General features: G+C 46.3%; 2 protein-coding genes across 8 annotated transcripts in view; one reads left to right on the plus strand and one right to left on the minus strand.

Annotated features, from left to right (window-relative positions):
* LOC137349234 (zinc finger protein 850-like) overlaps positions 1-25,020 on the plus strand; it is a 77,732-nt gene that overhangs the window by 47,020 nt on the left and 5,692 nt on the right. The gene's annotated exons all lie outside the window — the stretch shown is intronic.
* Positions 5,446-24,911, minus strand: LOC137349225 (zinc finger protein 239-like). 7 transcript variants are annotated; one of them, XM_068014718.1, is made up of 3 exons: positions 24,599-24,911; positions 18,686-19,492; positions 5,446-7,848 (listed from the first exon to the last, which is right to left on the minus strand). In XM_068014718.1, the coding sequence occupies exon 3, from the start codon at positions 7,502-7,504 to the stop codon at positions 6,746-6,748; it is 759 nt and encodes a 252-aa protein (XP_067870819.1). In that variant the 5' UTR covers positions 7,505-7,848; positions 18,686-19,492; positions 24,599-24,911; the 3' UTR covers positions 5,446-6,745. The 7 variants fall into 7 exon arrangements, with proteins under 7 accessions (XP_067870819.1, XP_067870818.1, XP_067870821.1 ...); XM_068014717.1 differs by having other exon boundaries at positions 18,686-19,605; XM_068014720.1 differs by lacking the exon at positions 18,686-19,492.

Genomic DNA, 25,020 nt, shown 5'->3' on the forward strand with positions numbered 1-25,020 from the left:
TTTCATGGGATGTGGGCGTCACTGGCCAGGTCAGCATTTATTGCCCATCCCCAATTGCCCTTGAGAAGGTGGTGGTGACCTGCCTTCTTGAACCGCTGCAGTCCATGTGGAGTAGGTATATCCATGGTGCTGTTAGGAAGGGAGTTCCAGGATTTTGACCCAGCGACAGTGAAGGAACGGTGATATAGTTCCAAGTCAAGATGATGTGTGGCTTGGAGAGGAACTTGCAGGTCGTGGTGTTCCCATGCATCTGCTGCCCTTGTCCTTCTACGTAGTAGAGGTCGCGGGTTTGGAAGGTGCTGCCTGAATAGCCTTGGTGCATCGCTGCAGTGCATCTTGTAGTTGGTACACACTGCTCCCACTGTGCGGCGGTGGTGGAGTGAGTGAATGTTTGTGAATGGGGTACCAATCAAGTGGGCTGCTTTGTCCTGGATGGTGTTGAGCTTCTCGAGTGTTGTTGGAGCTGCACCCATCCAGGCAAGTGGAGAGTATTCCATCACACTCCTGACTTGTGCCTTGTCGATGGTGGACAGGCTTTGGGAGGTCAGGAGGTAAGTTAGTCGCCACAGAATTCCCAGCCTCTGACCTGCTCTTGTAGCCACAGTATTTATATCACAGAATCACAGAATAATACAGTGCAGAAGAGGCCCTTCAGCCCATCGAGTCTGCACCGATGCATTAAAGACACCTCACCTGTCTACCTAATCCCATTTGCCAGCACTTGGCCCATAGCCTTGAACGTTATGACGTGCCAAGTGCTCATCCAAGTACTTTTTAAAGAATGTGAGGCAACCTGCCTCTATCACCCTCCCAGGCAGGGCATTCCAGACCGTCACCACCCTCTGGGTAAAAAAGTTCTTCCTCAAATCCCCCTTAAACCTCCTGCCCCTCACCTTAAATTTGAGTCACTCGTAACTGACCCTTCAACTAAGGGGAACAGCTGCTCCCTATCCACCCTGTCCATGCCCCTCATAATCTTGTACACCTCGATCAGGTCACCCCTCAGTCTTCTCTGCTCCAGCGAAAACAACCCAAGCCTATCCAACCTCTCTTCATAGCTTAAATGTTCCATCCCAGGCAACATCCTGGTGAATCGCCTCTGCACCCCCTCCAGTGCAATCACATCCGTCCTATAATGTGGTGACCAGAACTGCACACAATACTCCAGCTGTGGCCTTACCAAAGTTCTGTACAACTCCAACATGACGTCCCTGCTTTTGTAATCTATGCCTTGATTGATAAAGGCAAGTATCCCATATGCCCTTTTCACCACCCTATTAACCTGCCCTTCTGCCTTCAGAGATCTATGGACAAACACGCCAAGGTCCCTTTGTTCCTCGGAACTACCCAGTGTCAGGCCATTCATTGAATATTTTCGTGTCATATGGCTACTCCAGTTCAGTTTCTGGTCAATTGTAACCCTCAGGATGTTGCTAGTGGGGGATTCAGCAATGGTAACGCCATTGAATGTCAAGGGGAGATGGTTAGATTCTCTCTTATTGGAGATGGTCATTGCCTGGCACTTGTGTGGCGCGAATGTTACTAGCCACTTATCAGCCCAAACCTGGATATTGTCCAGGTCTTTCTGCATTTCTACACGGACTGCTTCAGTATGTGAGGAGTCGCAAATGGTGCTGAACATTGTGCAATCATCAGCGAGCATCCTCACTTCTGACCTTATGACTGAAGGAAGGCCATTGAAGCAACTGAAAAAGGTTGGGCCGAGGACTCAACGCTGGGGAACTCAATCTAAAAGAAGCCAAAATAAGCAACAATGTCCCACAAGAGTAAAGGGAACAAAAGCAAAGTACTGCAGATGCAAGTTGGATTCAAAATTGGCTCTGACAGGAAACAAAGGGGTAGTAGTCGATAGATGCTTTTGTGAATGGAAAGCTGTTTCCAGTGGCATTCCACAGGACTCAGTGTTGGGTCCCTTGCAGTTTGTGGTATAAATTAATGATTTGGACTTAAATGTGGGAGGCATGATTGGGAAATTTGCAGATGCCACAAAAGTTGGCCATGTAGTTGATAGTGAGGAGGATAGCTGTAGGTTGCAGAATGATATCGATGGTTTGGTTGAGTGGGCAGAAAAGTGAAAAATGGAATTCAATCCAGATAAGTGTGAGGTAATGCCTTTGGGGAGGGCAAATAAAGCAAGGGAATACACAATAAATGGGAGGATATTGAGAGGGGTAGAAGAAGTAAGGGACCTTAGTACATGTCTACAGGTCCCTGAAGGTGGCAGGACAGGTGAAGTGAAGAAAGCATATGGAATACTTTCCTTTATTGGCCGAGGTATAGAATAGAAAAGCAGGAATGTAGTGATGGAACTGTATAAAATGCTGGTTAGGCCACAGCTGGAGTATTGTGTACATTTCTGGTCACCACTTTACCGGAAGGACATAATTGCTCTGGAGAGAGTACAGAGGAGATTTACAAGAATGTTGCCAGGGCTTGAAAGTTGCAGCTATGAGGAAAGATTGGATTATTTTCCTTACAACAGAGGAGGCTAAAAGAAGCAAATGAAAGGCTCGAGTTCATTTCTAGAAGGGATAGAATTGAAAACAAGTGGTTATGTTGAACTTGTATTGAAGCTTGGTTAGACCACACTTTGAGAAGTGTGAACAGTTCAGGTCTCCATATCATGAAAAGGATATGGAGACACCAGATAAGGTGCAAAATGATTGCAAGGTTGGTCCTGGAACTGAGAGGATATAATTATAATCAGGAAAGGCTGACAGGCTGGAGCTATTTTCTTCAGATAAAGGAGATGGTTGATGGGTGATCTGATAGAGGTTTTAAGGTTATTTAAAGTTTAAACAGGGTGGACATAGAGAAAAGCTTTTCCACTTGAGGGCAATTCCAAACCTAGTGGTGACAAATATCAGATAGTCTCTAAGAAATCTAGTAGGGAATTCAGGAGAAACATCTTTACCCAAAGAGAGGGAAGAATGTGGAACACGCTACCACAGGGAGTAGTTGAGGTGAATAGCAGAGATACAGTTAAAGGGAAGCTAGATAAGTACATAAGGGAGAAAGGAATGGAAGGATATACTGATCGGGTTTGATGAACTGTGCACCATCTTCTTTTCCAAAGATCTCTCAGCTTCTCTCATGGCTACTTTAGTCTCCTTCAATTGTGGGTGATATTTGTCCCTATTCTCCTGGAAACAGAATCTATCTTGTTCCAAATTTGGTTCAATGTAAGACAGTTCAGGCAGTCAGGAATCATTTATCCCTAGATCTATGCTGACAGGTAAAACCCCAGAGAGTTCATTAGTAAGAATTCCTCCAGTTCCTCGCCATGTATTTGTCAGAATACTGAAACCCAGGTTTCTTAAATTCTGCTCCTGGATGCCCTAGTCCCAAGTAATATTTGCACCACACAAGTGCCAGGCAATGATCGTCTCCAACAAGAGAGAATCTAACCATTTTCCCTTGACAATCAGCGGCATTACCATCACTGAATCCCCACCATCAACATCCTGGGGGTTACCACTGACCTGAAACTGAACTGGACAAGCCATACAAATACTGTGACTACAAGAACAGATCAGAGGCTGGGAATTCTGTGGCAAATAACTCATCTCCTGACTCCTCAAAGCCTGTCCACCATTTACAGGACAAATTCAGAAATGCGATTGAATACTCTCCACTTATCTGTGTGGAAGTGAGCAGAAAGGCATGGCACTATGCTTGATGGGAAATTTAGCCAAGTTAGGAATAAAAGCTTGTTTTTGTAGGACAAGGAAATAGATTAGCAGAATTCAGCATCTGTATTTGTGTAGTCACGCCGGCAGGCTGCAGGCAGTTAATCGCACCCCTTACTGGAAATAGACTTTAGAATAGACTAGACATAGGTAGATTGTGCAATGAGATTAAGAACACGATGGGCTGTTAACCTTAGTAATAAGTATGTAAAACAAACAGAATGTGCTGCTAAATGTGCTGTTAACCTCAATAAATGGTTTAACAAAGAGGTATAGCACGAAGCTGAGTTGTATCGCACTGACTGGTTGAACAAGGAGGTATAGCATGAATCCTAAATGTATAAACGATAGTATCTGTCACACGAGGGCACTTACTCTGGTGGACCCGACAGACTCTGTTGGAGTCAGTACCGCTGTACCAGACTAAGTCCGCCGGCGAGTGCGCAAATAAAAAGTAATTGATTTTAAATGGTGTCGAGACTTCTTTACCTATACAGGTCTGAACCGATTCTTACATTTGGATGAGTGCGGCTCCAACAACGCTCAGGAAGCTCGACACCATCCAAGACAAAGCAGCCCACTTGATCTGCACCCCACCCACCACCTTAAACATTCACTCCCTCCACCACCAGTGCACAATGGCAGCAGTGTGAACCATATACAAGATGCATTGCAGTAACTCACCAAACCACTTCCCACAGCACCTTCTGAACCTGCTACCTCCAGAACTTAAGAGATAGACAAGAGCAACAGAGGCATGGGAACACCATCACCTATAAGTTCCCCTCCAAGCCACGCACCATCCTGACTCAGAACTGTTCTTTCACTGTCGCTGGGTCAAAAACCTGAAACTCCCCTCCTAACAACACTATGGGCGTATCTACACCAGATGGACCGCAGCGGTTTAAGAAGGCAGCTCACCACCACCTTCTCAAGAGCAATTAGGAATGGGCAACAAATGCTGACTGACTGTAATGCTCACATCTCGTGAAAAACCTCCTTGATTCTGCAACCTTCAGCAGGGTCAGTGGTGGAGTTTCACAGCAGGAGTAATCCCAGAGTAACTGTCAGGATTGCACCCCCAGAGATGTTCCTGGTCTTGTATCCTGCTCTCTTACACTTACACATCAATAGGGAATTCCTTCTTTATCTGGAGATTAAATGACAGTTAGAAAATGCTACCAGCAGCTTTCATGCAGAACTTAATCAGTTTATTTTTAACGGGAATACTTTAAATGTGTTAATGTCTGCCTTAAAATGATTGACTCAGGACTATCACGTGAACATGTCAATCTTTTGTAAAATAATTTTCACAGTCATTTTCAGACTGGAAACTTAAACCTGCCATTTCACTTTCAGTCAGGAACAGATCCCAGTTTTACACCAATCTCTGATTTGACAAAACGTTTCCAGCATTCACTGTTCTTCCTGACTCTAAACACAGTTGTAAAGGAGCCTTCTGTTCCGTGCCCAGGAGCTCTGAACCATGGAAGAGAGCGGCTGGGACACATTCCTTACAGGCCTCAGGATTAACCCACACGGGGACTTTGCTGTCAGTGAAGACAGACGAGAAAGACCAAAGTGCCGTTTGTCCCTCTCAGTGTGATCCTGAAGGACTGTGTTCAGGCTGAAGTTCTGTTCCTGCCGTACGATCCTCCCCCCAGATTGTCCTTTCTGAGCTCCAGCCTGGTGATGCTAAACACTCAGGTGGGAAAGAGAAAAATCTACAACAATGTGTTTAAAACAAAGCTAATTTATTTAACATTTATCACATTATTAAACACCAGCCAAGTTATAAGTTTATTAATATTGGCAGAAACAAACCCCAACTTTCGGAATAGAAACAGAAAAATTACAGCTGAGGAGGAGGAGTCAGAGCATTCAGCCCGCTGTGTCTGTGCCAGGTGAAAAGGAGGTATCCAACTTAATCCCACTTTCCAGTTGTTAGGACCTTAGCGAAATTGTTTGTGAAAAATACGAGATATAAACCCCAGAATAAATTACAAATAAAATGTGAAATCTTGTGTAACAACTAAACTAAAAAAAAAATTCAAATAAACTAAGTAGCACTTTGAAATTTGAGGCACCAACTAATTACAATCAAAGATATTTTATTTACTTACTCTACACTTGAATATCTCACACTACACTTATACGTTACAGTCCTTTTTGATGACAGAATCCTTGGAAGTTAAAAGTCCCAAATTCCTCCCAGTTCAATGTGCTGGATCTCCCAGACTTTTAAAAAAAAACCAATATTTTCCTTTGCTCACTTCTCCGAGCACTTCTGACCTGGACATCTGTGGATAATGTGATTTCTGGTGTTCCTGTGGGGCCCTTTACTCCTCCACAAACTTCAACTCTCAAAAAAAAACAGGTTCAGGTTTCCACAGCCTTTCACTGTATATCTTCAGAGAGCAGGTATTCACTCTCTTCTTACAGCCTGCTTGAGGCCACATGATGGTTCATTCCTTACAACCTATTTGTTTACACGTTCTCAATGGCTGACTCCTTGTTTTACAACCCAAAAGTCTGGGAGGGTAAAACTCATTGTTCTTCAGGTGTTAGTGCTGTAGTCTCTGTTCTTCAGAAAACACTCTTTGATCTGTTCCCTCTGTTGTCCTGGTAACCTTTTACAGAGTGGAGGTGAGGTCAGCTGACCTCTTGGATTCCATTGTGTACTTAAAAAAAAAAATCACAATCTATAAGATATAATCATGTTACAAGGTCCAGTGATCCTAACACCAGTTCACAACAAGAAATTAACTGTGACTCAGTTGGTATCACTGTTACCTCTGAGTCAGAAGATTGTGGGTTCAAGTCCCACTCCAGAGAGTTTGCTGTGTGTAATTGTCTGCTGTGTTTCCTACATTACAACAGTGACTACACTTCAATTGTATTTCATTGGCTGTAAAGCACTTTGACATGTCCTGAGGTAGTGGAAGGTGCTGTATACATGCAGATCTTTCTTTAATCATCAAAATGAACATGGTTCAGTCCTGGATGTGATTAACAGCAGAATCCAACCCCTGTAGTCACTTGTGAACTCGCTGGTGTTTCAGCAGGTTGGCTGACTGAGTGAATCCCTTTCCACACATGGAGCAGGAGAATGGCCTCTCCCCAGTGTGAACTCGCTGGTGTGTCAGCAGGTTGAACGACTGAGTGAATCCCTTCCCACACACGGCACAGGTGAACGGCCTCTCCCCGGTGTGAATGCGCTGGTGAACAGTGAGGTGAGATGGTCGCCTGAATCCAGTCCCACAGTGAAAGCACCTGAATGGTCTCTCCGCAGTGTGAACTTGCTGGTGTGTCAGCAGGGTGGATGACTGAGTGAATCCCTTCCCACACACAGAGCAAGTGAATGGCCTCTCCCCAGTGTGAACTCGCTGGTGTGTCAGCAGGGTGGAGGACCGAGTGAATCCCTTCCCACACACGGAGCAGGGGAACGGCCTCTCTTCAGTGTGAGTACGCTGGTGTACAGTGAGGTCAGATGATCGCCTGAATCCAGTCCCACAGTGAGAGCACCTGAATGGTCTCTCGTCAGTGTGAACACGTCGATGGATCACCAGCTCCCAGGAGCTTTTATAACACTTTCCGCAGTCCGGGCAGTTGAATGGTCTCTCGTCAGTGTGAACTTGCTGGTGCCTCAGCAGGGTGGATGAACGACTGAATCCTTTCCCACAGACGGAGCAAGTGAATGTCCTCTCCCCTGTGTGACTGCAACGATGAGTTTCCAGCCGGGATGGGTAACTGAATCCTTTCCCACAGTCCCCACATTTCCATGGTTTCTCCATGGTGTGGGTGTTCTTGCGTCTCTCCAGGTTCGATGATCAGTTGAAGCCTCGTCCACACACAGTACGGTTTCTCACTGCTGTAAATGGAGATGTTTTCTCAGACTGTGTAACTGGTTAGAGCTCTTTCCACAGTCAGTGCACTGGAACACTCTCACTCGGGTGTGTGTGTCTCAGTGTGTTTCCAGTCACACTGATGTTAAAAAGCTTTTTGCACAGACAGAACAGACAAACATTTCTCCTTCCACATTCCAAGGTTGATGATATTCAGGTCCTGATGAATTGAGTCAGATCTTGACTTGATGTTTGGTTTGAGTTTCCCATCTGTAAATCCTCCTCTTCTAACCCTGTAAAAGTAGTTTACAAAAGTCATCATTGTCAGTCCAGGATAGAAAGTCAGAAGAAACTATTCTAGTTTCAATGGAACATTCTTTCCTCTCTTGTTCCCAAAAACATTGAAAAGAGTGTAGTGTGCTGGGAGAGGCTTCATTGAAGAGCGCGGCGAGCAGGGGGGGGCTTCATTGAAAACAGTGCGGAGTGCAGGGAGAGACTACATTGAAAAGAGCGAGTGGAGCGGGGAGAGGCTTCATTGAAAAGAACAAGGAGTGCAGGGAGAGGCTTAATTGAAAACAGTGTGGAGTACTGGGAGAGGCTTCATTGAAAAGAGCGCAGAGAGAGGCTATCTGTTTGATGAGTATTTGGGAAATGGTTAAGGTCTATTCTAATCCTAATGTTGAAAATAGTAAAGGAACTAGTGGTAAGCTTAATAAAATATATAATAAATAATTGAATAAAATAATTAAGTTGTTAATTAAAACACATTAAGGATGGCAGGACGAGTGATATGTCAGGGCGGCAGCATGTGGGAGCTCCTGGATGCCAGTGTGATCCAGGGCAAACACATCTGCAATAAGTGTTTGTGACTCGAAGAGCTTCGGCTCAGAGTCATTGAACTGGAGGCCGAGCTGCAGACACTGCGACACATCAGAGAGACGTCACCCAGACATTTTGTACCAGGAGGCAGTCACACCCCTTAAGACAGGCTCTTCTGATTTGGTCAGTGGTCGGGGACAGGAGAGTGTGGCTGCAGCTGAGGCAGGTAAGTGGACCCAGTGTGCAGGAACCTTAGCCTTTGCGAGTGTCCAATAGGTTTGAAGTTCTTTCAGCTTGTTTGGATGAGACTAGGGGCTGCAGGGTGGATGAGCAACCTGACCATGGCACCATGGTACAGGAAGCCTTTCAAGTGGAGGGAGAAAACAGGAATGTATTGGCAGTAGGAGGCTGTATAGTTAGGGGGATTGACGCTGTTCTCTGCAGTAAAAACGGCAGTGTTGCCTGCCTGGTGCCAGGGTTTGGGACATTTGCTCAGGGCTGGAGAAGAACTTACAGTGGGAGGGGGAGGATCCAGTCGTTGTGGTCCATGGAGGTACCAAAGACATAGGCAGGATAAGGAAAGAGGTTCTGCATAGTCAGTATGAGGAACTAGGTGCCAAATTAAGAAGCAGAACGTCAAAGGTAATAATCTTTGGATTATTACCTGAGCCACGTGCAAACTGGCATAGGGAAAATAAGATTAGAGAAATTAATGCCTGGCTCAAAGACTGATGTGGGTTCCAGTTCGTGAGGCACTGGCACCAGTACTGGGGAAAGTGGTGGCTGTACATTGGGACAGTCTACACCTGAACTGTGCAGGGGCCGGTGTTGTAGTGAGCTGCATAACTAGGGAAGTAGAGAGGGTTTTAAAATGAATAGCAGGGGCAAGGGATCAAATTTGGGAAGATATGGTAAATCAAGGAGTAGAGACAAGGGAACAGAGAAAGGTATTAATATGGGAAATAATAAACAGACTGTGACAGGAAGGGACAGAGCATACAAATCTAAGAGTAAATCAACAGTTAAGGCTAGAGGTTACAAAAATAATAAAAGGGCAAAACTAAAGACTCTGTATCTGAATGCATGTAGCATTCGAAATAAAACAGATGAACTGAGAGCGCAAATAGAAATAAATAAGTACAATCTAATAGCCATTACAGAGACATAGCTGCAGGATGACATAGATTGGGATCTGAATATTGAAGTGTACATGGCATTTAGGAAGGACAGGAAGCTAGGAAAAGGTGGAGGGGTAGCACTGTTTATGAATGATGGTATAAGCGCAATAGAGAGGGATGACCTAAACTCAGAAAACCAGGATGTAGAAGAAGTTTGGGTAGAGATGAGAAATCATAAAGGCAAGAAGTAACTTGTGGGAGTGGGGTAAAGGCCACTTAACATCAACCACACTGTAGGACGCAGTATAAAGGAATAAATAATGGCAACTTGTCAGAAAGGTACAGTGATAATTATGGGGGATTTTAACCTACATATAGACTGGAAAAATCAGATGTGCAGGTATGGTATGGTTGGCTCCAGAATATACTGTTCCAAGAAATTATCCTGAAAACATTCTATGTACTCCATCTAGGCTACTCTGCATTTGTCCAGAGAGAGCGTCAATGGCAGAATAATGAACAGCTCTGTCCGAAAGCACAAACATGAAAAACAAGTTTAAGACAGGTACATGGTTAAAAAAAAAATCAAAACGGGGTTTATGGTCTGAAGTTGTTGAACTCAATGTTAAGTCCCGAATGCTGTTAGGTGCCTAAAGCAAAGTGAATCTTTCCAACTAAACCAGAATGTTGTTACCAGTGTCTGAGGTGTCCACCGGACACAGAAAGTATCAAGTACAGTGCACTCCAGGGCCACCCAGGCACCGAAGAGAGAGAGGGTCAGCCAGAGTGACACCTCCCACCCCTAAAATGGTCCGCACACATCTTGCACCTTGTTTCAACCACATCCAACAGCAGGTTCAGGAGAATATCTTCCGATTTACCCCTCCCTCCTCCACACCGAGACACCAAAGATTAGGAGCGTGGGGCTAAATTACAACTAAAAGGTGAGGAACAGGGGCTGTAACCTCTCAGACTGAATATTTACGTGGCTCATGGACTCTTCTCGGCTGCAAACATCACATGCAGCCCTGGGATAAAAACAAGAAATGCTGGAAATACTCAGCAGCTCTGGCAGCATCTGTGGAGAGAGAAGCAGAGTTAACGTTTCAGGTCAGTGACCTTCCATCAGAATTAACCTGACCAGCGCCCGCAATCCCCTCCCTCCTCCCGAGCCGCCTCAGTCGGTCTGTTTTTGTTCCTGGATATTCCTGGTCTCCCTTCAATCGGGGAACTTAGTTCCTTCTTTTAATTTATTATGAGTTTCAAACAGGGAGAAGCCCCGCAGCTGCCGCCCCGCTCGGTGCAAACGCGGGACCAGGAGTTTCTTATTGGAAGCTTGCGGCCTACAGCGGGTGTTTCTAAAACCTCCCCGCCCACCGACTCTCACCCGCTGCAAAAAGCGTCTCCAGCACTCACATGGCTCTGCGCACACTGACACTGCGCATGCACGCTGGGCTCCTGTAGAGTGAATAGGGCACATTCACAACCGCGAGGGATGTTGGGTCACCACCCCGCCATTGACGGCCCCAGTTAGTGACGAACAGAGATACTCTGTCGGCCGATTGTGATGAAATTATTAAATAACTCCTACAGAAACCCAAATGCATGGTCACTCTGCATAGGTTCAGATCTGGATTTGATTAAGAAGCGTCAGCTTTGGCTCAGTGGTAGCACTCTTGCTTCTGAGTTAGAAGGTCATAGGTTCAAGTCCCACTCCAGAGACTTGAGTTCAAGATCAACACTTCAGTGCAGTGTTGAGGGAGTCCTTCACTGTTGGAGGTGCTGAATTTTAATGAGACATTAAATCGTGACCTCGTCTGCCCTCAGGTGGAAGTAAAAGATCCCATGGCATTATCAGAAGAGAAAGGGAGTTCCATTTCATGTTCACCTGAAACGTTAACTCTGTTTCTCTCTCCACAGATGCTGCCAGACCTGCTCAGTATTTCCAGCATTTCTTGTTTTTATTTCAGATTTCCAGCATCCGCAGTATTTTGCTTTTATTTTAGTGTTTAATTCACTGCCACTTCTCTTCCAGGAATGCCTACCTTGAAGAAGTTCTGCTCTTCTCTCCGACAGGATTTTCGTTTGTCTCTTTTACCTTGTTCACCTTCATTGCTTTCTATTTCCCTCCTGGTGTTTGATAAAGTGTCTACCAAAACTCGTTTTCACGGCCACATCTCCTTCCTCAGTGATTGTCTCCGGCTCCGACTTATTCCACTTGGATTCCAACTGCAGTTTCACCCATCATGTTTTGAATCCACCCAAGATTACAGGTATCTCTGAGAAATACGTTTCTCGGACTGCTATTCTCGCCGCATCCTGAGATCCACACTCAGTGTTATGCGCCGCCACATGCACACACTGAACCTCTCTCTCCAGCAGCACCGCCTCACCTTATCTCAAAGCTGTTCTATTCCGCAGTTTCATTTCATCCTTCGTCTCATCCAAAGCATTAACAAAAGACTTTTTTCTTCCTTTCAGGTGTCGAGGAATGCAAGCTCCAGCAGCTGATGGGGACTAATGCCCCTCCTGGTCCTTCTTCCCCTTCACTTCCCTCTGACCCCACCCCTTGCTGTGTATTTACTATACCCTCTGATCTCACCCTCTCTGACGCTGAACGTTCTGTACTCAGCAAAGGTCTCAGTTTTATCCCCTTACGCCCCCACCTCAATGAATTTCGCGCTCCGCATGACGTTGAGCTTTTCTTCCGTCGCCTCCACCTCCGGGCTCACTTCTTTGACCAGGAGTCCTTCCCCTACTCAGTAGACCCATTCACCCGCCTCCAGCATTCTTCCTCTACCTGGACCCCTCCCCCGGCCTCTTACCCGCTCTTGAGCTTTTCATTGAAAACTGTCAGCGAGACATTGGTCATCTCAATTTCTCTGCGCCCCTCACTCACTCTAACCTGTCCCCCTCTGAACTTGAGGCACTCCATTCTCTCAGGTCTAACCCCGACATGGTCATCAAACCTGCAGATAAGGGTGGTGCTGTTGTTGTATGGCGTACTGACCTCTACCTTGCAGAGGTTCAGCGCCAACTCTCAGACACTTCTTCCTACATCCATCTGGACCATGACCCCACCACCCCATCAAGCTACCGTCCACAGGACTGTCACTGACCTCATCTCCTCTGGAGATCTTCCCTCTACAGCTTCCAACCTCATAGTCCCACAACCCCGGACAGCCCGCTTCTACCTCCTTCCTAAAATCCACAAACAGGACTGTCCCGGCAGACCCATTGTGTCAGCCTGTTCCTGCCCCACTGAACTTATTTCTTCCTACCTTGATTCTGTCTTTTCTCTGCTGGTCCAGTCTCTTCCCACCTACATCCGTGACTCTTCTGATGCCCTACGTCATTTTGACAATTTCCAGTTTCCTGGCCCCAACCACCTCCTCTTCACTAAGGATGTCTCTCTACACCGCCATTCCCACCAGGACGGTTTGAGGACTCTCCGATTCTTCCTTAAACAGAGGACCGATCAGTCCCCATCCATCACCACCCTCCTCCGCCTGGCTGAACTTGTTCTCACATTGAACAACTTCTCCTTCAACTCCACTCATTTCCTTCAAGGAAAAGGTGTTGCTATGGGCACCTGCATGTGTCCTAGTTATGCCTGTCTTTTTGTGGGATATGTCGAACATTCCTTGTTCCAGTCCTACTCAGGCCCCCTCTCCCAACTCTTTTTCCGGTACATTGATGACTGTATCGGTGCCGTTTCCTGCTCCTGCCCCGAACTGGAAAACTTTATCAACTTTGCTTCCAATTTCCACCCTTCTCTCACCTTTACATGGTCCATCTCTGACACTTCCCTTCCCTTCCTCGACTTCTCTGCCTCCATCTCTGGGGATAGGTTGTCTACTGATATCCATTATAAGCCCACCGAGTCCCACAGCTACCTCGACTACACTTCTTCACACCCTACCTCCTGTAAGGACTCCATTCCATTCTCCCAGTTTCTCCGTCTCCAACGCATCTGCTCTGATGATGCTACCTTCCATGACGGTGCTTCTGATATGACCTCCTTTTTCCTCAACCGAGGATTTCCCCCCACTGTGGTTGACAAGGCCCTCAACCGTGTCCGGCCCATTCCCCGCACCTCTACCCTCACCCCTTCCCCTCCCTCCCAGAACCGTGACAGGGATCCCCTTGTCCTCACTTTCCACCTCATCAGCCTCCATATCCAAAGGATCATACTCCGCCATTTCCGCCACCTCCAGCGTGATGCCACTACCAAACACAGCTTCCCCTCCCTTCCCCTGTCAGCATTCTGAAGGGATCGTTCCCTCTGACACCCTGGTCCACTCCTCCATTACCCCCACCACCTCGTCCCCTTCCCATGGCACCTTCCCCTGCAATTGCAGGAGGTGTAATACCTGCCCATTTACCTCCTCCCTCCTCACTATCCCAGGCCTCAAACACTCCTTTCAGGTGAAGCAGCGATTTACTTGTACTTCTTTCAATGTGGTATACTGTATTCGCTGCTCACAATGCAGTCTCCTCTACATTGGGGAGACCAAACGCAGACTGGGTGACCGCTTTGCGGAACACCTCCGCTCAGTCTGCAAGCAGGACCCCGAGCTTCCTTTTGCTAGCCATTTCAACACTCCCCCCTGCTCTCGTGCTCACATCTCTGTCCTGGGATTGCTGCAGTGTTCCAGTGAACATCAAACCAAGCTCGAGGAACAGCATCTCATTTACCGATTAGTCACACTACAGCCTGCCGGACTGAATATTGAGTTCAATCATTTCAGAGCATGACAGGCCCCCCATTTTACTTTTAGTTTTTTTTTTCTTTTTTTAAATATATATATATTTTTGTGTTTATTTTATTTCATCTTAGTTTGTTCAGTTTGCTTACCCACTGTTTTTTTCATGTTTGTACTTGCGGCTGTTCAATTTTCAGTCCATTAACACCCTACCTGTACTAATGCTTTGTCTTTCAACACACCATTAACATATCGTTTGCCTTTCCTCCATGACCTTCTGGTCAGTTATTCTGTGACCCTGTCCTATCTACACCTTCTCCTTTGTTATCTTTTGCCCCACCCCCGCTTTACTTGCTTATAACCTTTTACATGTCTAATATTTGCCAGTTCTGAAGAAGGGTCACTGACCTGAAACGTTAACTCTGCTTCTCTCTCCACAGATGCTGCCAGACCTGCTGAGTATTTCCAGCATTTCTTGTTTTTAATCTCACAGTAAGAGTTCAGCAATTGAGGATTTTTTTTATTGTATTCCTTTACGGGATGTGGCTTCGCTGGCATGGCCAGCATTTGTTGCCCGTCCTGAATTGCCCTTTAAAAGTTGCGCTGAGCTGCTGGGAGGAGAATTGTTTTCACCATCAGGATTAAAATTCTCCACCCCAAACAGCTGTGGTGTGCAGTTACTGAGTATAGTCAACACAGAGATTGATACATTCTTGTATACTAAGGGAGTCAAGGACTATGGGGATAGTGTGAGAGGGTGGTGTTGAGGTAGAAGATCAGCCATGACCTTATTGAGCTGCAGAGCAGACGCAAACGGGGATGCAGCCAACTCCTGCTCCTATTTATGTTCTTATGTTCCTCTCCTGAAGGTGCTGATTCTGGTTGGGATACAGAGTAAAGCTCACTCTCCACTATCCTTGTGAATACTCCCAGGGCAGGTACAGCACAGGTTAGATACAGAATAAAGCTCCCTCTACACTGAGCATAGAGAGGCTGGTTACTAGGCACGGCGGTGATGTCATAAAGAAACACCATTCAGACCACCTGGTCCTCCCCTTGTTCATTTAAAGGTGAACAGCCGGGGCATCCTGCCTCAAAACACATGACACCTTCTTCATACTGAGAAACCCAGGGTGGAGAGTGGGGACATCCTGTCTCAAAACACATGATAATGATTTAGACGTGAATATAGGAGGTATGATCAGCAAGTTCACAGATAATATGAAAATTGGTGGTGTCGTAAGTGGTGAGGAGGAAAGCCTTAGATTATAGGACGATATAGATAGGCTGGTAAGATGGGCGGAGCAGTGACAAATGTAATTTAATCCTGAGAAGTGAGAGGTGATGCATTTTGGGACGACTAACAAGGCAAGGGAATATATAAGGGAATAGGACCCTAGGAAGTACAGAGGGTCAGAGGGACCTTGATGTACTTGTCCATAGATCACTGAAGGCAGCAGCACAAGTAGATAAGGTGGTTAGGAAGGCATATGGGATACTTGCCTTTATTAGCCGATGCATAGAATAAAAGAGGAGGGAGGTTATGATGGAGCTGTATAAAACGCTAGTTTGGCCACAGCTGGAGTACCGTGTACAGTTCTTGTCGCCACACGATAGGAAGGATGTGATTGCACTGAAGAGGGTGCAGAGCAGATTCACCAGGATGTTGCCTGGGCTGGAGCATTTCAGCTATGAAGAGAGACTGGATAGGCTGGGGTTGTTTTCCTTAGAGCAGAGAAGGCTGAGGGGGAATCTGATTGAGGTATACAAAATTATGAGGGGCATAGATAGGATTGATAGTAAGAAACTTTTTCCCTTAGCAGAGGTGTCAATAACCAGGGGGCATAGATTTAAGGTAAGGGGCAGGTGGTTTAGAGGGGATTTGAGGAAAAGAAATTTCATCTGGAGGGTGGTTGGAATCTGGAACACACTGCTTGAAGGGGTGGTAGAGGCAGAAACCCTCACAACATTTAAGAAGTATTTAGATAAGTACTTGAAACTCCATAGTATACAAGACTACAGACCAAGGAAAATGGGATTAGAATTCGGCTTGATGGCTGGCACAGTCACAGTAGGCTGAAGGGCCTGTTTCTGTGCTGTATACCTCTATATCCTATCTGAAAACACTCCTACCCTTTTCATACTGAGAATCCCAGGGTGCAGAGCTGGGACATCCTGTCTGAAAACACATCCTACCCTGCAGATATAGAGAATTCCAGGGGAAGGACAATGGCCCAGTGTATGGATTGAAATCAAGAAGGGAAAGAGCAGGGGAGAACAGGAGATAAATTAAGGAGCAGGGACTGAGGGACATCAGACTTCAGGTTTAGAGCCTGTATACTTCAAGAGGGGAAGACTGAGTTCAGTAGTTTTAGGATCCAGGGACAGAAAAAGGTACAGATGGACTCCAGCACAGCGAGGATGTAAGGAGAGGGAGATTGTGTAGGGCTGGGTGTTCCGGGTATAGGAGGAACAAGAGAGGAAAGGGCAGAAGAGTCATTGATAGGGGACTTTCTGGCCCGCGGATAGTCCTGGGTAATTAAACCGCCATTGAAAGCTCCAATTGTTGAATGGATGATCATTTCTGTCATCCCATGGAGATTGGGGCCAAAGAAGCAATGAACAAAATTATGAAATTGTACAGATACCAGAGTGCTCGGTGCGAAGTACAATGGAACTTTTGTTCTTGATCCAGATTTAGACTTAGAGAGACATAAACAGGCTGGCAGACTGGGCAGATAAATGGGAAATGAAATTCAACATAGTGAAATGTGAGCTGGTTCATTTTGGGAGGAGGAATAAGGAGGCCAGTTATTGGTTAGAATGTAAGAAATTAAATGGAGCAGAGGAGCAAAGAGATCTGGGAACAGAGTCACATAAATCACTAAAAGGAGCAACACAAGTTGATAAGAGAGCAAAGAAAGAGCTGATGTTCTTTTCTAGAGGAATACAATGTAACAGCAGGGAGGGAATGTTACATTTATAGAGAACCTCACTTAGAAGGACTGTGAGCAGTTCTGGTCTCCAGATTAAAAAAGGATATTGAAGACTGAAGAAAGTGCAGAATAGATTTACAAAGATATCACCAGAGAGGATGTTACTATCCAGCAAGATTGAGCAGGCTGGGGCTCCTTTCTCTGGAAAAGAGAAGACTAGGAGGAGATCTGATAGAGGTCTTTAAAATTATCAGTCAGTCAGAACAAGGGGGCAGCAATATAAGACAGACATTAACAGGTCAAATAGAGAACTTAGGAGGAATTTCTCTACTCAGAGAGTGGTGAGAATGTGGAACTCACTGCCACGTGGAGTGGTTGAAGCAGATAGCAATGATGTGTTTAAGGGGAGGTTCAATACATTTATGAGGGAGAAGGGAATAGAGGGATAGGGGGCAGGGTGGGACAAGGGAATTAGATTGGGAGGAGGCTCATGTGGATTATCAACATCAGCACTGACCAGTGGGGCTGAACGGCCTGTTTCTGTGACGTAATTCTGTGTATATACAGCACGAGTGGATTAATGCTTGGTTTTACAGGGCCTAGGCATGGATTAATGTTCAGGTTTACAGGGCCCAGGGGTGGATTAATGTTCAGGTTTACAGGGCCCAGGGGTGGATTAATGTTCAGGTTTACAGGGCCCAGGGGTGGATTAATGATCCGGTTTACAGGGCCCAGGGGTGGATTAATGATCGGGTTTACAGGGCCCAGGGGTGGTTTAATGTTCGGGTTTACAGGGTCCAGGGGTGGATTAATGCTCGGGTTTACAGGCCCCAGGGGTGGATTAACGAAAGGTCTGGCTCTAAGTTTTAGACGATGGCCCCTGGTACTGGATTCCCCAACCATTGGAAATAGGTTCTCTCCAGTTACCCTTTCTGTTCCAATTAATACCTTGAAAACAAAGTACCCCTTGAGAGGGTGCAGGTTGGAGAAGCTGGGCTTGTTCTCCTTGGACATCTGATAGAGGGCTTCATAATTATGACAGTTTTAGATAAGGCGGACAAAGAAAAGCTCTTCCCATTAGCTGACGGTACAAGAATTACGGGGCACAGATTCAGGTTTTGGGCATGAAATACAGGAGGGATGCGAGGAAGAAGATTTTTTTAAAACGCAGTGAGTGGTAACGACCTGAAACGCACTGCCTTTGAGGGCAGTGGAAGCGGAGGTGATCAAGGATTTCAAAAGGAAATTGGCTGGCTACTTGAGGGAAATAAACCTGCAGAACTAGTGGGGAATAGAGCAGGGGTATGGGACTGACTGGATTGCTCTACAGAGAGCTGGCATGGCTCTCTACAATGACTCTATGACTCATTTGTGTAATCTCTCGTAATTTAACCGTTGGAGTCCAGGTATCATTCAGGTAAATCTGCACTGCACTCCACCTAAGGCCAATATATCCTTCCAAGGTGTGGTGCCCAAAACTGAACACAATACTCCAGGTGTGGTCTAACCAGGGCTTTGTGTATCTCAGTGCTTTTCCAGTCACACTGATACCTGAAATCTTTTCCCACAGACAGAACAGATAACCTTTTCCCTTTCACATTCAAAGCTGGTGATATTCAGGTCTTGATGAATCGATGAACCTTGCTCTATGGCAGCGAGGCCTGGACAACGTATGTCAGCCAAGAGCGACGTCTCAATTCATTCCATCTTCGCTGCCTCCGGAGAATACTTGGCATCAGGTGGCAGGACCGTATCTCCAACACAGAAGTCCTCGAGGCGGCCAACATCCCCAGCTTATACACACTACTGAGTCAGCGGCGCTTGAGATGGCTTGGCCATGTGAGACGCATGGAAGATGGCAAGATCCCCAAAGACACATTGTACAGCGAGCTCGCCACTGGTATCAGACCCACCGGACGTCCATGTCTCCTCTTTAAAGACGTCTGCAAACGCGACATGAAATCCTGTGACATTGATCACAAGTCGTGGGAGTCAGTTGCCAGCTTTCGCCAGAGCTGGCGGGCAGCCATAAAGACGGGGCTAAAGTGTGGCGAGTCGAAGAGACTTAGTAGTTGGCAGGAAAAAAGACAGAGGCGTAAGGGGAGAGCCAACTGTGTAACAGCCCCGACAAACAAATTTCTCTGCAGCACCTGTGGAAGAGCCTGTCACTCTAGAATTGGCCTTTATAGCCACTCCAGGCGCTGCTTCACAAACCACTGACCACCTCCAGGCGCTTACCCATTGTCTCTCGAGATAAGGAGGCCAAAGAAGAGAAGAAGATGAATCGAGTGACTGTCAGACCTTGATGTGATGTTTGGCTTGAGATACCCGATCTGCAAGTCCTCCGCTTATAAGCCCCTGTAAAAACAGTTTACAAAATCTATCACCGTCAGTCCAGGATAGAAATTCAGAAGAGACAAAGATTCTCTTGGTTTGAGTTTGCTGTGTGTAAATCCTCCACTTCTAAGCCCCTGTGAAAGGAGTTTACAAAAGCCATCACTGTCAGTTCAAGTTAGAAATTCACAACATTCTCTCCTCCAGCTTCCTGACCCAGGATGGCCACACATGGGCTGCATATTGTCCAGAGGGAGGCAACACACCATCCTGAATTCACATCTGCGGTTGCAGAAACCCCAGTCTATTCCCCTATCAAATTTCCTATCACTATTGCTCTTCCAGTCTGCTTTGTGGTCCCCTATGCAACTGAAACAACTGTGGTGCCATGGACTTGGCCGCACTCCCCCAGATGAACCATCATTTTCATCAGAACTGAATACTGGTTGAAGAGCGAGAGTCACTCCAGGGTCTCCTGCACTATCTGCCTTGTTTCTTCTTGCCTGGCTATTGGTCACCTGTTGCCTCTCTCCCTGCAGACTCTTAAGTTGCGGGGTGACCACGTCTATAAACGTGCTATCCACATAGATCTCGACCTCACGGATGCACCGCTGTGACGCCAGCTACTGCTCATGCTCCGAAACCTGGCGCTCAAGTTGCTGCAATTGACAGCACTTCCTGCGCAAATGGCTATCCAGGACATGGGAAGTTCCTGGCGTTCCCACATAGCACAGGATGCACACTCTAGATGTCAAAGCAGCCCTGCCAATCTTCTATATATTAGATGGGAGACCTTGCCAGTACTAATAAATCTTAATAATACTAATAAACCTTACTATTTAAAAATAAGAGAAGGTTTAGAAGAGAATAAAAGAGCTACTCACTTCCCTTCCATTGGCGTCATTTAATTTTTTTTTATTGGTTCATGGGATGTGGGCCGCACTGGCTAGGCCACCCCATAATTGCCCTTGAGAAGGTGTCAGTGAGCTGCCTTCTTGAACCGCTGCAGTCTACGTGGGGTTTAGGTACACAAACAGTGCTGTTAGGAAGGGAGTTCTGGGATTTTGACCCATTGACAGTGAAGGAACGGCGATATAGTTCCAGGTCAGGATGGTGTGTGGCTTGGAGGGGAGGTTGCAAGTGGTGGTGTTCCCATACATCTGCTGCCCTTGTCCTTCTAGGTGGTAGAGATTGTGGGTTCGGAAGGTCCTAAGGAGCCTTATATATAAATCTAGGGAAGCTCCCCCTTATTCTGAAGAAAATTGGAATGTTTAATTTCCAGCACCACGCATGCTCCGCGAAGACAGGTGAGCTCCAGGGAACGGAGCCTTCTCGCGCCTGCGCGTTGCGTCTCCTGCGATGGCGATGAGCCGCATTCACCCGTGATGAGCATTCTGGGTAGGAAAACATGGCATTTATCTCCAATAATATAAAGGGGAACTTCATGTTTCATACTCAGAAAAATGCAATGGTACGAAACAGTGAAGATATTAAAGGCTCGTTTGCTGGTAACGCAACCACATGCGCAAATGCAGCCTCATCGCGTCACTGTGCTTAATCCCTTTATTTATGCATTTCCAACTAGACTGTCAGTCTGTGTCCCTCTGTCTCTGCACGCTCTCTATAACTGTGCCATTAAGTACATATTGTCTCTCCCTAACCCTTCTGTCAGAATTTATCACCTCATTGTGAGGGTTGTATTCACTTGAATTTAAAAGGTTAAGGGGTTTGAAAGTTTTCAATATATTAATTGGAAGTGAAGTGTTAGATCAAGACAAATGATTGGGGAAACCAGCACGAGAGGGCGTGTTCTACAATTTAGAGGCAAACCTTTAATTAATCAACTCCTGGGCCCTGTAAACCCGTGCATTAATCCCCCAGGGCCCTGTAAACCCAGGCATTAATTCACCCCTGCAGCCTGTAAACCCAAGCATTAATCCACCCATGGGCTCTGTAACCAGAGCACTAATCCACCCCTGGGCCTTGTAAACCCAGGCATTAATCCACCCCTGGGCCTTGTAAACCCAGGCATTAATCCACCCCTGGGCCTTGTAAACCCAGGCATTAATCCACCCCTGGGCCTTGTAAACCCAGGCATTAATCCACCCCATGGCCCTGTGAACCAGAGCATTAATCCACCCCTGCTGTGCATACACAGAATTACAGCCCAGAAACAGGCCGTAAGGCTCCACGGGTCTGTGCTGGTGTTATAATCCGTACGATGCTCCTGCCAATTTAATGACCTCATCTCACCCTGCCCCCCCATATCCCTCTATTCCCTTCTCCCTTAAACACATCATTGCTCTCTGCTTCAACCACTCCACTTGGCAGCGAGTGCCACATTCTCTCTGCGTAGAGAAGTTCCTCCTAAGTTCTCTATTTGACCTGTTAATGTCTGTCTTATATTGCTGCCCCCTTGTTCTGACTCACTGATAATTTTAAAGACCTCTATCAGATCTCCTCCTAGTCTTCTCTTGTCCAGAGAAAGGAGCCCCAGCCTGCTCAATCTTGCTGGATAGTATCATCCTCTCTGGTGACATCTTTGTAAATCTATTCTGCACTTTCTTCAGTGCTTCAATATCCTTTTTTAATCTGGAGACCAGAACTGCTCACAGTCCTTCTAAGTGAGGTTCTCTATAAATTTAACATTCCCTCCCTGCTGTTACATTGTATTCCTCTAGAAAAGAACATCAGCTCTTTCTTTGCTCTCTTATCGACTTGTGTTGCTCCTTTTACTGATTTATGTGACTCTGTTCCCAGATCTCTTTGCTCCTCAGCTCCATTTAATTTCTTACATTCTAACCAATAACTGGCCTCCTTATTCCTCCTCCCAAAATGAACCAGCTCACATTTCACTATGGTGAATTTCATTTCCCATTTATCTGTCCAGTCTGCCAGCCTGTTTATGTCTTCCTAGATTTTAGTGCAGTCTCTACATTATTAGTTCTACCACCCAATTTGCTGTCATCTGCACATTGTGAAAACACCGTCTAATTCCGGAGTCCAAATGTGAGTGAAGAACAGAAATCCCATTGTATTTCACACCATAGCTGAGGCCCCGGGCACTCGGGTATCTCTATAATTTATTTAATAATTGTTTTCATTGCCTCTCCGGCCCCAATCTCAATGGGATGACACAAAATTATCCTTTGAATAACTGGAGCTTTCAATGGTGGATTAATTATCCAGGACTCCAATCGGGTCAGAAAATCCTCTATCAATGACTACAGGAGCCGAGTGCATTGGCGCGGGATCGCTCTGTGCTCTGAACATTCACAGTGTGGATGATGGAGATGGACTGATGTGGAACAGGCAGCTTAGGAGGCGGGAGGAGATAGTGGGCACAGGGAGGAATTGGAGCCGTGGGTGGGTTGGGAAACTTCATAAACACCTGGGGTCAGCCAGAGACCGACCATTTATTGTGTATTCCCTCGTCTTGTTAGCTGTCCCCAAATGCATTACCCCACACTTCTCCGGATTGAATTCCGTTTACCACTGTTCTGCCCACCTGACTAGTCCATTGATATCTTCCTGCAGTCTATAACTTTCTTCCTCATCATCAACCACACGGTCAATTTTTGTATCATCTGCAAACGTCTTAAACAAACCCCCTACATTCAAGTCCAAATTGTTGATATATGCCACAAAAAACAAGGGACCAAGTACTGAGCCCTGTCGAACCCCAATAAAAACAGATTTCCAGTCACAAAAACACCCATCGACCACTACCTTTGCTGTCTCTGAGCCAATTTTGGATCCAACTCACCACTTTGCCTTGGATCCCATGGGCTTTTATTTTTGTGACCAGTTTGCCATATGGAACCATATCAAAAGCCTTGGTTACACTTTAGCCCCACTCTCCTAATCTTTGGTTGTTTCATGTGCAGCAGGCGTGGGTAGTCGGAGGATCTTCTTCTGGGCCTGCTCTTGGGCCTGGTTAAAACAGCAATATGTAGGCCCTCATAACAAAATGTACTCAGTGCTGTTGTCAGCTGTGACTCAGCAGGTAACACTCTCACCTCTGAGTCAGAAGGCTGTGGGTTCAAGTTTTCTCCAGGACTTGAGCACAAAAATCAAGGCTGACACTCCATTGCAGTACTGAGGGAGTACTGCACGGTCAGAGATGCCATCTTTCCGATGAAACATTAAACTGACATCCTATCTTCCCCGTCAGGTAGATGTATAAGATCCTGTGGCACTATTTCAAAGAAGAGCAGGTGAGTTATGCCCAGTGTCCTGGTCAATATTTATCCCTTCATGAACATCAGTAAAAACAGATGATCTGGTCATTATGACATTGCTGTTTGTGGGATCTTGCTGTGTGCAAATTGGCTGCTGTGTTTCCTACATTACAACAGTGACAACACCTTAAAAGAACTTAATTGGCTGTAAATTGCTTTGGAACATCCTGAGGTCATGAAAGGCACTATATAAATGCAAGTCCTTATTTTAATGTTGGAAATACGGCAGCAAAATTTCACACAGCAAAGTCCCACAAATAGAAAGGTGGCTATGATCACGTGATTTTTTTTAGTGATGTTGGTTGAGGGATAAATATTGACAGCACTGGGAAGAACACCCCTGCTCTTCAAAATAATTTTATGGGATCATTTGCATCCATCTGAGAAGACAGATGGGGTCTTGACTGACTGCTTCAGTATCTGAGGAGTCACGAATGGTGCTGAATATTGTGCAATCATCAGCGAACATCCCCACTTCTGACTTTATGATTGAAGGAAGGTCATTGATGAAGCAGCTGAAGATGGTTGGGCCGAGGACATTACCCTGAGGAACTCCTGCAGTGATGTCCTGCAGCTCAGATGATTGACCTTCAATAACCACAACCATCTTCCTTTGTGCTAGGTATGACTCCAGCCAGCGGAGGGTTTTCCCCCTGATTCCCATTGAACTCAGTTTTGCTAGGGCTCCTTGATGCCATACTGGGTCAAATGCTGCCTTGATGTCAAGGGCAGTCACTCTCACCTCACCTCTTGAGTTCAGCTCTTTTGTCCATGTTTGAACCAAGGCTGCAATGAGGTCAGGAGCTGAGTGGCCCTGGCGGAACCCAAACTGAGCGTCACTGAGCAGGTTATTGCTAAGCAATTGCCGCTTGATGGCACTGATACTGACCGATATCGATACTGATGGACCAGTTTCCATTTCTGCTCCATTTAGAGACGCTCCCTGACCAGTCCTCATTTCTCCTCCATTTAGAGACGCTCCCTGCCTCTCCTGGATTTTGGGACAGTCTCTGTTCTCGGCTCTTTGTTGAGATTGGGGCCGGAGGGAAGCGGTGGAAACCGCGGCTGGTGGTTGATCTTGTTGTGATCTCGCTGTTTAGATTGTCTCCTGACTCCGCACTCGGTGTGTCTGCAGCCTGCGAGTCCCGGGCTTTATTAACCCGCCTCCCTCTCACCTGCTGGAACCGCGCTCTCTGCCTCAGACCCTGTGCCGGCTGATTGACGGAAGCTCCAGACCAATAGCGGAAGGGGGCGGGTCTGGAGGACCGGGCTGGCGGTGGCTCCTCCAATCCATCAGAGCGAGCGAGCGAG

This window comes from Heterodontus francisci, chromosome 34, assembly GCF_036365525.1.
Source record: "Heterodontus francisci isolate sHetFra1 chromosome 34, sHetFra1.hap1, whole genome shotgun sequence".
NCBI classification, from domain to species: domain Eukaryota; kingdom Metazoa; phylum Chordata; class Chondrichthyes; order Heterodontiformes; family Heterodontidae; genus Heterodontus; species Heterodontus francisci.